Source organism: Rhinatrema bivittatum, chromosome 3 (genome assembly GCF_901001135.1).
Source record: "Rhinatrema bivittatum chromosome 3, aRhiBiv1.1, whole genome shotgun sequence".
Taxonomy (NCBI): domain Eukaryota; kingdom Metazoa; phylum Chordata; class Amphibia; order Gymnophiona; family Rhinatrematidae; genus Rhinatrema; species Rhinatrema bivittatum.
This window is the reverse complement of record NC_042617.1, coordinates 252513127-252526701: the sequence shown is the minus strand read 5'-3', so window position 1 is coordinate 252526701 and position 13575 is coordinate 252513127. Positions and strand designations below refer to the sequence as shown.

Below are 13575 nucleotides of genomic sequence, written 5' to 3'. Positions count from 1 at the left end.
TCAGGGTTACCATCTGAACTTTCTCACCTTGCCACTGGACTCCCCACCTCTACAGATGTGGAGATCATTCGCCCCCTCCATTCTTCTGGATCAAGAGGTTTCCCTCCTTCTCCAGTGAAGAACAATAGAAACCCGTTCCATACTCTCAGCAAGGCCTAGGGTTCTATTCCTGGTACTTCTTAATCCCCAAAAAATCGGGAGGTGTCCATCCTATTCTAGACCTACTGGCACTCAACAAGTACCTTCAACGAGAAACGTTCAAGATGGTCACCTTGGGATCACTTCTGCCTCTTCTACAAAGAGGAGACTGGCTCTGCTCTCTGGACCTCCAGGACGCATACACCCACATTGCGATAACTCCAGCTCATCGCAAGTACCTGAGGTTTCTAGTAGGCCCCAAGCACTATCAATATCGAGTGCTCCCATTCGGCCTAGCGTCTGCGCCATGAGTCTTCACAAAATGCCTCGTAGTTGTCGCAGCCTTCCTCAGAACCCAAGGTGTTCACGTCTACCCCTACCTGGATGATTGGTTAATCCGGGCTCCCACTCAGCAATCTGCTCTGTTGTCCCTCAATCTAACCTTACACACTCTAATTTCGCTAGGATTTCTCGTCAATTATGACAAATCCTACTTAGTCCCATCTCAAACCTTATCATTCATTGGGGCAGACTTGGACACCTTACAGGCAAAGGCTTTTCTACCTCGACAACGAGCTCTGACTCTTGCATCCCTTGCTCACCAGCTGCAGTCTCAGCACTCCGCGACTGCACACCAATTTCTTGTACTCCTCTGCCACATGGCATCCTCAATCCGTGTCACACCAATGGCCCGCTTGGCCATGAGACTCATGCACTGGACTCTGAGATCTCAATGGACTCAAGCTCTTCAGCCTGTGCAGCCATTGTCTGCATAACCAACTCACTCAGTCTGTCTCTCGCCTGATGGAAAAATCAGACCAATCTCCTCCAGGGATTGCTCTTCCAGGCTCCAAATCCTCAAATTATTCTCACCACAGATGCTTCCAACCTCAGGTGGGGAGCCCATGTAGCCAATCTGCAGACACAAGGCTCTTGTTCTCCAGAGGAGGACAAACACCAAATAAATTTCCTGGAACTTCGAGCAATCAGATATGCTCTCAGGGCTTTTCAGGATTGCCTCTCAAAGTCATCCTGATTCAGACTGACAACCAGGTGGCAATGTGGTACATCAACAAACAGGGAGGCACAGGCTCCTTCCTTCTGTGTCAGGAAGCTGTGCAGATTTGGGAGGAAGCTCTCTCCCATTCGATGTACCTCAGGGCGACCTGGTTACCGCACGTGGACAATATGTTGGCAGACAAGCTCAGTCACGCCTTTCAACCGCACGAGTGGTCTCTCAACCCCTCGGTAGTGAACTCCATCTTCCAACAATGGGGATATCTTCGGATAGACCTCTTTGTGTCCCCACAGAACCACAAAGTGGAGAACTACTGCTTTCTCATTCGCAGCAAACACTCAACCCAGAGACGCATTCTCTCCCTCTCATGGGCAACCGGTCTGCTTTATGCATTCCCTCCACTTCCTCTTCTCATGAAGTTACGTCAGGACAAGGGAACCATGATCCTGATAGCACCTCACTGGCCACGCCAAGTGTAGTTTCCAATACTGCAGGATCTCTCCATTCGCAGGCACATTCCATTGGGAAAGGACCCACTTCTGATCACTCAAAACGATGGGTGCCTACGACATCCCAATCTTCAAGCCTTGTCCCTGACAGCATGGATGTTGAAAGGTTAATCCTTCAACAACTTAACCTTTCTGAGCCAGTTTCCCGTGTCTGGATTGCTTCACGGAAACCTACGAGAAAAGCTTACTCTTACAAATGGAAAAGGTTCACGTCATGGTGCTCTTCTCAGTCCCTTGACCCCTTTTCCTGACCAATCCCGGAATTTCTGGACTATCTGTGGATCTATCAGAGTCAGGTCTTAAGACTTCCTCCATTAGAATGCATGTCAGTGCGATAGCCGCCTTCCATAAAGGTGTCGGGGATGTCTCTATATCAGTACAGCCCCTTGTAACACGTTTTTTGAAGGGCTTGCTCCACATCAAGCCCTCGTTACGTCCTCCGGCCCCTTCTTGGGACCTTAATCTAGTTCTGGGTCAGCTCATGAAATCACCATTCAAGCCTCTTCACTCTTGTGAACTTCGATATTTATTTATTTATTTATTTTATTTATTGTTGAGTTTTATATACCGTCATTCAGTGAAGCCATCATAACGGTTTACAAGATTCAAGTTGTAATTTTCTTAACAATTGTGAAAAAAAGGTATAACAGGATGCATATAAAACAGTGGTTAAACATTACCAGTCTAGAAAAGACGCAGGGTGTTGGTTGGAGACAAGTTGATGCTGTCTGCTACCTTTTCTGTGATATTTAGCCATGATGTCGTTGCATCTTCGGAGTTTGATAGATTTATGTTAATTAGTTCAGCTTGAAGGGTTTTCTGTAGGAGTTCAGTGTTGAAAGGAGGACGGTAAGTTATTTTGTTTGGAATGTTTTGAGGTGGGTTAAGGTTGATGGATAAGTTGGCGTGGATTAGGTGGTGGTCAGACCAAGGTATATCTGTGGTGTGGATGTTTTTTGATTGCCAAGTTTGTGTTGATAAAGATGAGGTCGATGGTGTGACCTGCTTTGAGTTGGAGTTTCAATTATTTGCTTTAGATGTAGTGTAGATAGGGCATCACTAATAGTTTGTCAGGTTTTTGAGTGGGTGAGTTAAAGTGTATGTTGAAGTCACCTAGGATGATGATAGGTTTGACTGATATGTTATTCATGATAGATTCAATTAGTGGTGAGCAGTTTTTTTCAAGTGCTCCTGGGGGGACAGTAAGCGAGGCAGATCTGTAGTTTTGGTGAATCAAATAGGGCAATTTCGAAAGGTGCAGAAATGTTTGCTGGACAAGGTGTCAGTTGAAGGGTTTTTTTTAGCAATTAGCATTAAACCACCTCCTTTTTTTCTTTTTCTGGGAATTGAGAAGGTATTGTATTCCTGGTTGCATAGTTGGTTAATTATAGAAACATAGAAATGACGGCAGAAGAAGACCAAATGGCCCATCTAGTCTGCCCAGCAAGCTTCACACACATTTTCTCTCATACTTATCTGTTTCTCTTAGCTCTTGGTTCTATTTCCCTTCCACCCCCACCTTTAATGTAGAGAGCAGTGATGGAGCTGCATCCAAGTGAAATATCTAGCTTGATTCGTTAGGGGTAGTAGCCGCCGCAATAAGCAAGCTGCACCCATGCTTATTTGTTTTACCCAGACTATGTTATTAGCCCTTATTGGTTGTTTTTCTTCTCCCATGCCGTTGAAGCAGAGAGCCATGCTGGATGTGCATCGAAAGTGAAGTATCAGGCACATTTGGTTTGGGGTAGTAACTGCCGTAACAAGCCAGCTACTCCCCGCTTTGTGAGTGCGAACCCTCTTTTCTTCTCCCCTGCCGTTGAAGCAGAGAGCTCTGCTGGATGTGTGAAGTATCAGTTTTTCTTCTCCCCTGCCGTTGAATCAGAGAACTTTGCTGTATATGCATTGAAAGTGAAGTATCAGGCTTATTTGATTTGGGGTAGTAACCGCCGTAACAAGCCAGCTACTCCCCTCTTTGTGAGTGTGAATCCTTTTTTTCCACATTTCCTCTTGCTGTTGAAGCTTAGAGCGATGTTGGAGTCACCGTAAGCCTGTGTATGTTTATTTAATAAGGGTATTGACTCCAGGCAGTAGCCGTCATTCTGGCGAGTCACCCACTCTTCATTGGCAGCCTCTTGACTTTATGGATCCACAGTGTTTATCCCACGCCCCTTTGAAGTCCTTCACAGTTCTGGTCTTCACCACATCCTCCGGAAGGGCATTCCAGGCATCCACCACCCTCTCCGTGAAGAAATACTTCCTGACATTGGTTCTGAATCTTCCTCCCTGGAGCTTCAAATTGTGACCCCTGGTTCTGCTGATTTTTTTTCCTTCGGAAAAGGTTTGTCGTTGTCTTTTGATCATTAACACCTTTCAAGTATCTGAAAGTCTGTATCATATCACCTCTGCTCCTCCTTTCCTCCAGGGTGTACATATTTAGATTCTTCAATCTCTCCTCATACGTCATCCGATGAAGATCCTCCACCTTCCTGGTCGCCCTTCTCTGTACCGCCTCCATCTTGTCTTTGTCTTTTTGAAGGTACGGTCTCCAGAACTGAACACAGTACTCCAGGTGAGGTCTCACCAAGGACCTGTACAAGGGAATAATCACTTCCCTTTTCTTACTCGATATTCCTCTCTCTATGCAGCCCAGCATTCTTCTGGCTTTAGCTATCGCCTTGTCGCATTGTTTTGCCGACTTCAGATCATTAGACACCATCACCCCAAGGTCCCTCTCCTGCTCCGTGCACATCAGCCTTTCCCCCCCCATCGAATACAGTTCATTCGGATTTCCACTCCCCATATGCATGACTTTGCACTTCTTGGCATTGAATCTCAGCTGCCATATCTTCGACCACTCTTCCAGTTTCCTTAGATCCCGTCTCATTCTCTCCACTCCTTCCGGCGTGTCCACTCTGTTGCAGATCTTAGTGTCATCCGCAAAAAGACAAACCTTACCTTCTATCCCGTCCGCAATGTCGCTCACAAAGATATTGAACAGGACCGGTCCCAACACCGATCCTTGCGGTACACCACTTAAAACCGCTCTCTCTTCAGAGAAGGTTCCATTTACCATCACACGTTGTCTTCTGTCCGTCAACCAATTTGCAATCCAGGTCACCACCTCGGCACTCACTCCCAAGCTTCTCGTTTTATTCACCAGTCTCCTGTGCGGAACCGTATCAAAAGCTTTGCTGAAATCCAAGTATATGATATCGAGTGCTCTTCCTCTATCCAATTCCTTGGTTACCCAGTCAAAAAAGTCAATCAGATTTGTCTGACAGGATCTTCCTCTGGTGAATCCATGCTGCCTCTGGTCCATCAATTCTCCGGACTGTAGATAGTTCACTATTCTCTCTTTCAACAGTGACTCCATTACTTTTCCCACCACTGAAGTGAGGCTAACTGGTCTGTAGTTACCAGCCTCCTCTCTGTTCCCACTCTTGTGAAGAGGGACCACCACCGCTCTTCTCCAATCACTCGGCACCACTCCCGTTTCTAGGGATCTATTGAACAGGTCGCACAGCGGTCCCGCCAGCACATCTCTGAGCTCCCTCAGCTCCCTCAGTATCCTTGGATGAATCCCATACGATATCCCGTACGATATCTCACATGGAAAGTGATTTTCCATTTGGCTATCACTTCAGCTCACAGAGTTAGTGAATTGCAGGCTCTAGTTACCTATCCACCTTACACTAAACTCTTCCAGGACCGGGCAGTACTCCGCACTCACCCTAAATTCTTACCTAAGGTAGTTTCAGATTTTCATCTTAATCAATCCATCATACTACCTACCTTTTTTCCCAGGCCCCATGCCAACCCAGGAGAACAGGCTCTGCATACCCTTGACTGTAAATGGGCTCTAGCGTTTTACCTAGACAGTACAGCAACCCATAGGGAAAGCACTCAATTGTTTGTCTCTTTCCACCCAAAGAAGTTAGGGAAGCTTGTGGGTAAACAGACTCTCTCCTCCTAGTTGGCGGACTGCACATCCTTTTGCTACCAGTAAGCGGGCATTCCATTTCAAGACCATGTTAAAGCACACTCTGTAAGGGCCATGGCGACTTCAGTAGCACACCTACGATCGGTGCCGCTTCCTGACATTTGCAGGGCTACCACCTGGAGTTCCCTCCACACTTTGCAGCCCACGATTGCTTGGACAAAGCCGGAAGACAAGATTCCATCTTCAGCCAATCTGTCCTTTGTAACCTGTTTACAACGTGACGTACCAATACCCTTCCACCTGCCCGGTGGGGTTCAGGATGCCCTCTACCAAATTCCACCCCAGTTGTTGTGCCTCTTACACGGCTTTGGGTACATTTGGTGCATGTTTGGATATCCTCAGCTCGGTACTCACCCATATGTGAGGACTACCATCCTGCTTGTCCTGTGAGAAAGCAAATGTTGCTTACCTGTAACAGGTGTTCTCACAGGACAGCAGGATGTTAGTTCTCACGAAACCCACCCGCTGCCCCGCGGTGTTGGGTTCATAACGTTTTGTTTTATTTTTCGGCACTGCCTGTAGCTTTCAAATAAGATTGAAGGGGACCCCTGCTGGCTGCAGGGTTGGTGCCATTCTGGGCATGCCCAGTAGGGGCCAGTCAAAGTTCTGGAAACTTTGACAGAAGTTGTCCATGATTGGGCTCCATCCTGATGATGTCACCCATATATGAGGACTAACATCCTGCTGTCCTGTGAGAACACCTGTTACAGGTAAGCAACATTTGCTTTCTCACAGCTATAAATCTCCACGACCATGTGACTCCAGTATTAGTCATTTTATTGGCTTTCTGTGCATACACTACAAAGTAGCTGCCATTATATTCAGTGTATTAACAGATTATGATAGTCCAAGGATTAATTCAACCTACAGAATATTCACTCCTGCATGGTCTTTGTTCCTCTAGCGAAAATTTGTTAGGTTTGAAATGTTTCATTCTGTTTTAAAATTTTGTTTTAGTTGCTTTATATACAGAAGCCTTCAGTTGTACACAAATTGTGTATTATGTGTATAACTTCCAAATACAGGATCCCTGTACCACAGGCTCAGACCAACAGCCCAAGTAAACTTTCAGATTTAAGAAACCATGCATTAAGCCTGTTGTCCTCTCTCTGCATTGGAGATTTAAATAGAGCAGCGCACAATTTTAAGGCGCATGCACATTTTTTTTGCACACAGATCTTGCTGCATTGATTGTAAAGTCTATATGCAAAAAAATATGCACACGTTGGGTAAAACTGTGTGTGCAGCCCAGGGCACATTATTACATTCAGGCTAGTGATGGTTCTTTTCCATCAGTTGAACATTTTAGTGCAGATGTTTACTTGCGGTATTTAATCTGATTTCCTACAATTCTCCTGAAACTCAGTAGCCATGTTTAGAATACTATGGCCACTCTGTAGATTGCTCTGTTCCTATCCTCCTTTGTTTTTCTGGATCTATCTACTACTTTTTGTCTTGATTTTCCTTTGTGTCTTTGATCAGCAATGGGAAAGTAAAAAATTAGCAGATGAGATCAAAAGAGCCAAGAATATATTTGTCTTATTTAGTAGCATATTGGTTACCTGTAATTTTATTAAGATTAAAAAAAATCTCTTGCCTCATTCTGCAGAGATAAGTTGTGCGTGATTGACTGGAAGACCTCTGAGAAGCCAAAGCCATCTTTACGAGACACATTTGACAACCCATTGCAGGTTGCTGCGTATGTTGGGGCCATAAACCACGATGATAATTATAATTTTCAGGTCAGTATATACAGAAGACCTGGAGAGTACATCGGTACTTTGTCTTAAAACACAGAGTCAAAATAGTACAATTTTTTTGTGTCCTTTTTCAAGGTACTTGCATAAAGATTACCTCTGATGCTTAATGGGGCAGTTTGTCTCTGTGTGTTACAGATTATTGCTACATTTTCAGCGCCTTTCTAAAATGCAGTTTCTCAGTTTTTAACTATCAGCATTCTTATGCTTGTAAATCCCAATTTGAGGTGGATTCTTTGTAATAAATCTTTTTTTTTTTAATTAACTATTTTTATTGCTGTAGATACAATCCAATATCAGGAAAATATATTACACGCCAACCAAAACACCATATGTAAAACAGAGACACACAATACAATAAGGCAAGCGTAATGTCATACAGCAAAGATAAGTTTAGAAACTTTAGAACCCTTCTTCCCTCCCCCCTCCCCCTCCCAACATGCCTAGTCCAGAATAAGTTAAGAGTCCAAGCTAGCATAATTTGTCAAAATTCAAGGCCGATGCAGGTAGGTAAAAAGTTCAAAAAGATCAATATAAGGTAGCAATCCTCTCAATCAGATGTAAAAGTCAATGGTCGCCAGGTAATGTAGGCTCCCCATACCCGATGGAACTTGGCAAGTCGGTGATACTTCAGGGCTGTGAGGCGATATAAAAGACACGTCCCATCCAGGCGTCTTAGTAGTTCCTCCGCCGTGGGTGGCTGAGGTCTTTTCCAGTGATAAGCTATCTCCATTCTTGCAGCTATGCACACTTGGTATAGTAGGGTCTGCTCGGATGTCTGGAGGCCATCTATAGTTCCAAACAAAAGCGCCTGCTCTTTGGTAAGGAGGCAAGGAGCTTGTATGAGTTTCGAGAGTAATGTAGACACGTAAGACCAAATTGCTTGAATACTTGAGCAGTCCCACCACATGTGAATAAATGTACCGGGCTGCGAACAGTTCCGCCAGCATTGTGGTTGTACACGAGGGTAGCACTTGTGCAGACGTACGGGTGTCAAATGCCAGCGGTACAGTATCTTATAATTAGCTTCAATGATCCGGGAGGAGACATTGCCACGCGAGAGCTTAGAGAAGATCGCCAGCCACTCTTCTTCGGAAATGTCTCTCTGTAGGTCAAGTTCCCAAGCTCTCATATGGGGATGTCTAATAAATGAGCCGGATCCCAGAATCCGATATAATTTAGATATCATTCCTCCGATTGGACGTGTGGACGTACAGTATCCTTCGAAAAGGGAGCGGGTTGTAGACAATCCACCTTCGTGTTGTATGTGCTGGATGAAGTGGCGTAGCCGCATGTAGGCGAGAAATTCTCTCGATGGAAGCTGGTAAGAGGCCTGTAATGCCGAAAAGGATAGGATGGAGTTCTGAAGCATAATATGGCCAAATCTATAAATGCCCTTTGCTTTCCAGGTATCGTACGCCATCGATGGAAGACCCGCCGGGAATGTAACGTTATGAAATAGAGAGGATATGGAAAAGTAATCCGTATGGCCCACCAATTTATGTTTCCACTGCTTCCAGATATTATAGGTTTGTCGTGTGCAGGGCATCAATCTAGTGTCCGGCCGCCACGTCTTGGCGGGCTGCCAAGGGAGAGATGCAATAGCCATCGGAGCCATCCATTCCTGCTCCAGGGCTACCCAGGATTTTGGGCTGGAGGTGCAGTGCCAGTCTAGGATAGGACGAATCTGCGCCGCTGCGTAGTACCAGGGCAAATTAGGCAAACCCAGGCCCCCTGTTAACTTAGTCTGGTACAGAATCTTCTGGGCAACGCGTGGGGGTCTGTGCCTCCACAAGAACCGCAGCAGCTTCCTCTGCCAAAGGAGTAATACAGTGCGCGGAATCATCACCGGGAGCGTCTGAAAGAGGTATAAAAGTTTGGGAAGTATGGTCATCTTGATAGTTGCCAGTTGTCCAATCCATGTAAGAGGGAGTGAAGTCCATTTGTCCATATCTGATTCAATTTGTTTAAATAACGGAGTATAATTAAGGTTATAAAGGTCAGAGAGATCGTTACTTAAATAAACCCCTAGATACTTAAGCTTAGTTTTGAAGCCCACCGGAAAGCATGAGACGCCTTTAAGGAGTGGACCATAGCTGGCGGGCAGGAAATGTTCAAGATCTTGGACTTTTCCCAGTTAATTTTAAAGCCCGATAACGCACTGAAATGTGCTAGGTCCGCTTCTATTTGGGGGAGGGATGTAGCTGGGCTACTTACAGTAAATATAATATCGTCAGCAAACAGGGATAGTTTTGATTCATATGACCGATATGTAAAGCCTTGCACATTCTTATTACGGCGGATGGTAATGGCTAGGGGTTCTAGAAATATGGCGAACAATAAGGGTGACAGAGGGCACCCCTGCCTAGTGCCCCGCCTAACTGGGAAGGAAGCAGTATATCTACCATTTATTTTCAAGCTAGCAGATGGCTCATGGTATAAAGCTTGAAGCCAGTTATGGAAGGAAGGCCCGAAGTCCATAGCTTGCAGTGTGTGAAATAAGAAGGGCCAATGGACCATGTCAAAGGCCTTCTCTGCGTCGATGGCCAGTAACAAATGATCCAAGCGGTGGTGTGTGGCCCCCCATATGACATCCAGGATTTTATGCACATTGTCACTGGCCATCCGACCAGGAATAAAACCAGCCTGGTCAGGATGAATAATACGGGATAGGAAAGTATTCATTCTATCAGCAAGGATTTTAGCTAAAATTTTGAGGTCCAGATTGATCAGAGATTGGGCGGTACGATGCGCAAAGCGCGGGGTCTCGCCCCGGTTTAGCAATTATGGTGATACCCGCTGAATTGGAATCTAAGTGTAGCAGCCCTCCGCCCCTTAAAAAATTAAAGTGGCTCTGTAAGTATGGCACTATAGTATAGCTGAAAGTTTTATAAAATTTGGCGGTGAGGCCATCGGGTCCCGGTGCCTTTCCCACCTTCAGAGATTTGATGACACCCAGAATCTCAAGGGATGTAATTTCTGCATTTAAACTCTCTTGCATGTCAGGGGTAAGGCGGGGCAGTGGGAGAGCTTGAAGATATTGAACTATATCTGCAGACTGGATATGGGATTCCGCCGAATAAAGGTCTTGGTAAAATTTAAGAAATTGCCGTGCAATGGCAGAATTGGTAGTTTCAAGTTGTCCTGACCCATTTTTAATTTTGAGGATGTGGTTCTGGAATGACTGTTTTTTCAATTGTTGGGCCAGGATTCGTCCAGCTTTGTTCCCTCCCTCAAAGTGTGTTTGTCTGGAAAGGCTTAACGCATGAGAGATACGGTCCAACTCCAACCTATACAGGTCATCTCTTGCTTTGGTAAGTTGCGTCAAAAGCTTTTTAGATCTGGTTAAGCTATGCCACGTTGTGAGGTCTAAAATCTGCGCCCTCAGCTGGGAACAGGCTGCCTCCCTCTTCCACTTTAGATAAGAGGAGTGGGAAATGAAGTGGCCTCTGATGTAAGACTTAAAACAGTCCCACACCACGATCGGTGAAGAAACAGACCCATTATTTCGCAGAAAGAACTCCTGAATAAGCTGTATAGTAGATTGGGTAAACATAGGATCATGCAATATAGAGTCATTCAGGCGCCAGTACTTGGTCCCGTGATCACCCGCCGGCAACTGAATCTGCAGGGAGACTGGTGCATGGTCAGACCAGGATATGATTCCAATATCTGACTTCTTTAACATATGAGATAAATTTTTGTCCACCATTAGATAATCTATTCGTGAATAGGAGTCATGAGGCTTAGAATAGAAAGAGAATGATCGTGAGTGAGGAAAAGAAGCCCTCCAGGAGTCTATTAGATTGTGCTCAGCCTTAAGAGCCTTGATATGTACAGGTGCCGTATGAGATGCCCCCTTGGAGGTATCAAGGGGAGGGGACAGTGTGACATTGAAATCACCTCCTCTTTGTAATAATTCTTTTAAGTAAGTTTAAAGAAAAGTATAGAATTGGTATGCACCTCTAGAGAGGAAGGTTAGAAATAGTTCAGGGTGTGCTGCTGCATCCTTTCTTAGCTGGACAAAGACAACTCATGCATGACTTTTTTGCACTGAAGGCCAGTAGTAGATAACACTACTGTTTGTATGCTGTTTGCATCCTGGCTTTGTCATATGCTCTTATTTTGTCAGTTTGTGGGTTTGTTCTGAATACATGTTTAATAAGCGGTTGTTATATTGTAACCATGGTTAATAATAAAGATATTTCCAACAAAAAAAAGATCTGGATAAGTTCCTGGAGAAGTCCATAAACTGCTGTTAATCAATAGAGAATACCCACTGCTTGTTGCCAGCATTAGTGGTATGGGTTGTATTTAATGTTTGGGTACTTGCCAGGTACTTGTACTTGGATTGGCCACTGCTGGAGAGAGGATACTGGACTTGATGGACCCATGGTCTGATGCAATATGGCATACCTTATGTTCTTATGTTAGTTGTATCCAATCCACAAGGAGTGCAAAGAAGCTGTAGGTCCAACAATTTTATCATCAAAAAAGAAATTTATTGAAGCTTTTAGATAGGCAACTCCTATTCTCCAAAACCTTGTGGATTGGATACTGTATTTTGGAGTGCTGCCTTGCTCCTTCTTTATATTAGGATATCTTATGTTAAAGTTGGCCATCAGTACTTTGTATCAACCACTCTTCTTTCAAACCCGTATCGCCGCTTATCAATTTTACATGACCCAGTACAACCGCAATCTCTGGACATGAGTCCAGGATTTTGCGGAGGGCCTTCCCCAGCAACAGCAGGAGGCCCTCTCCGCCATCGCCCTGTTGGGTCTTGATGCGGGGAAACACGAGGTGAGTTCCACCTATGATATTTCTGAGACAGAAGCCCGCTGAGCTGCAGTGGGCATTGGTGCCAGAAGAATGGCATGGCTCTGGGTATCTGGTTCCAGCAGAGGTCCAAGACAGGCTAGCCGTCCTCCCCTGCACAGGTGAAAACATTTTCAGGGATAAGATTCAGGATGCAGTGGCACGATTGAAGGGCCATAGTGGTACCCTTCAGCAGCTGTTTGTTAGTTCCTCGGAAGGCCCGTCCTCTGACAGAAAATCCCCCCAGGCAGGGTTCTCGGAAGCCGTTTTTTTTTATCGGCAGAGGAAGCATTATCCTCCGGCCACCCAGGCTCGTCCATCACGCACCGGTTCCTGGAGCCATCCTCTGCAACAGCGAGAGCCTAGTCCCCAGCCACGGGCTTTTGACTGGCGGCGAGGGAGCAGAAGTCAGTCAGCCGTACCCCTGGCGGCAGAGCCCTAGTCGGAGGCAGACTCATGAGCTTTGCCTGTCACTGGGAAAAGATAACATCTGACCACTGGGTCCTCTCTATCATTAGCCAAGAGTACCGTCTACATTTCAGCCGACTCCCAAAGACTTCTCCCCCATGTCCATTGTGGGGTTTGTCCGCCCACCTGGTCCTTCTTCAGGCAGAACTCTGCCCTTCTTACAGCAGGCGCGGTAGAACCAGTCCCTCGCCATCAGCAGGGCCGAGGGGTCTATTCAAAGTATTTCCTCATTCCGAAAAGGAATGGCGGTTTCCGCCCCATTCTCGACCTTAAGGCATTGAACAAATTTCTCGTAAGAGAAAAGTTCAAGATGGTCTCTCTGGGCACCCTGATCCCGTTCCTCAGAAGAGGAGACTGGCTTTGCCCCCTCGATCTCAAGGAGGCTTACACACATTGGGATTATCCCCAACCACTAGAAGTACCTCTGCTTCATGGTAGGGAAAGCACATTATCAGTACAAAGTGATGCCCTTCAGGCTGGCATTGGCCGTTCCACGTTTTTTCACCAAATGCTAGGCAGTGGTGGCCGCCTACCTCAGGCGTTGCTCGGTCCATGTGTTCCCGTACTTCTCCAGGTCGCATCTCTGTCCATTCCTTCAGTTGGATTTCATAGGTGTCAGGCTAGGCACAGCACAAGTGAAAGCTTTTCTGCCCAGAGATCAGGCAATCGCCCTTGCCTCACTGGCTACCCTTGTCCACAACAGTCTGAGAGTACCAGCCCGCCTTCTGGTCTGCCTACTGGGCCACATGGCAGCCTCCATCCATGTGGTGACTCTGGCTTGCCTCTGCATGAGGCGCGCCCAATGGACCTTGCGGTCCCAGTGGCGGCAGGCATCTCAGGATATCGAGGTTCCGATCACAATTAAGG

At 45.9% G+C, this 13575-nt stretch overlaps 1 protein-coding gene across 4 annotated transcripts in view; it reads left to right on the top strand.

Moving 5' to 3' along the window:
- MGME1 (mitochondrial genome maintenance exonuclease 1) overlaps positions 1–13575 on the top strand; it is a 53989-nt gene that overhangs the window by 23992 nt on the left and 16422 nt on the right. For all 4 annotated transcript variants that reach the window (XM_029594477.1, XM_029594476.1, XM_029594478.1 and 1 more), the window contains exon 4: positions 7275–7407. In XM_029594477.1, the coding sequence (XP_029450337.1) occupies positions 7275–7407 (133 nt within the window). The remainder of the gene's footprint in view (positions 1–7274; positions 7408–13575) is intronic.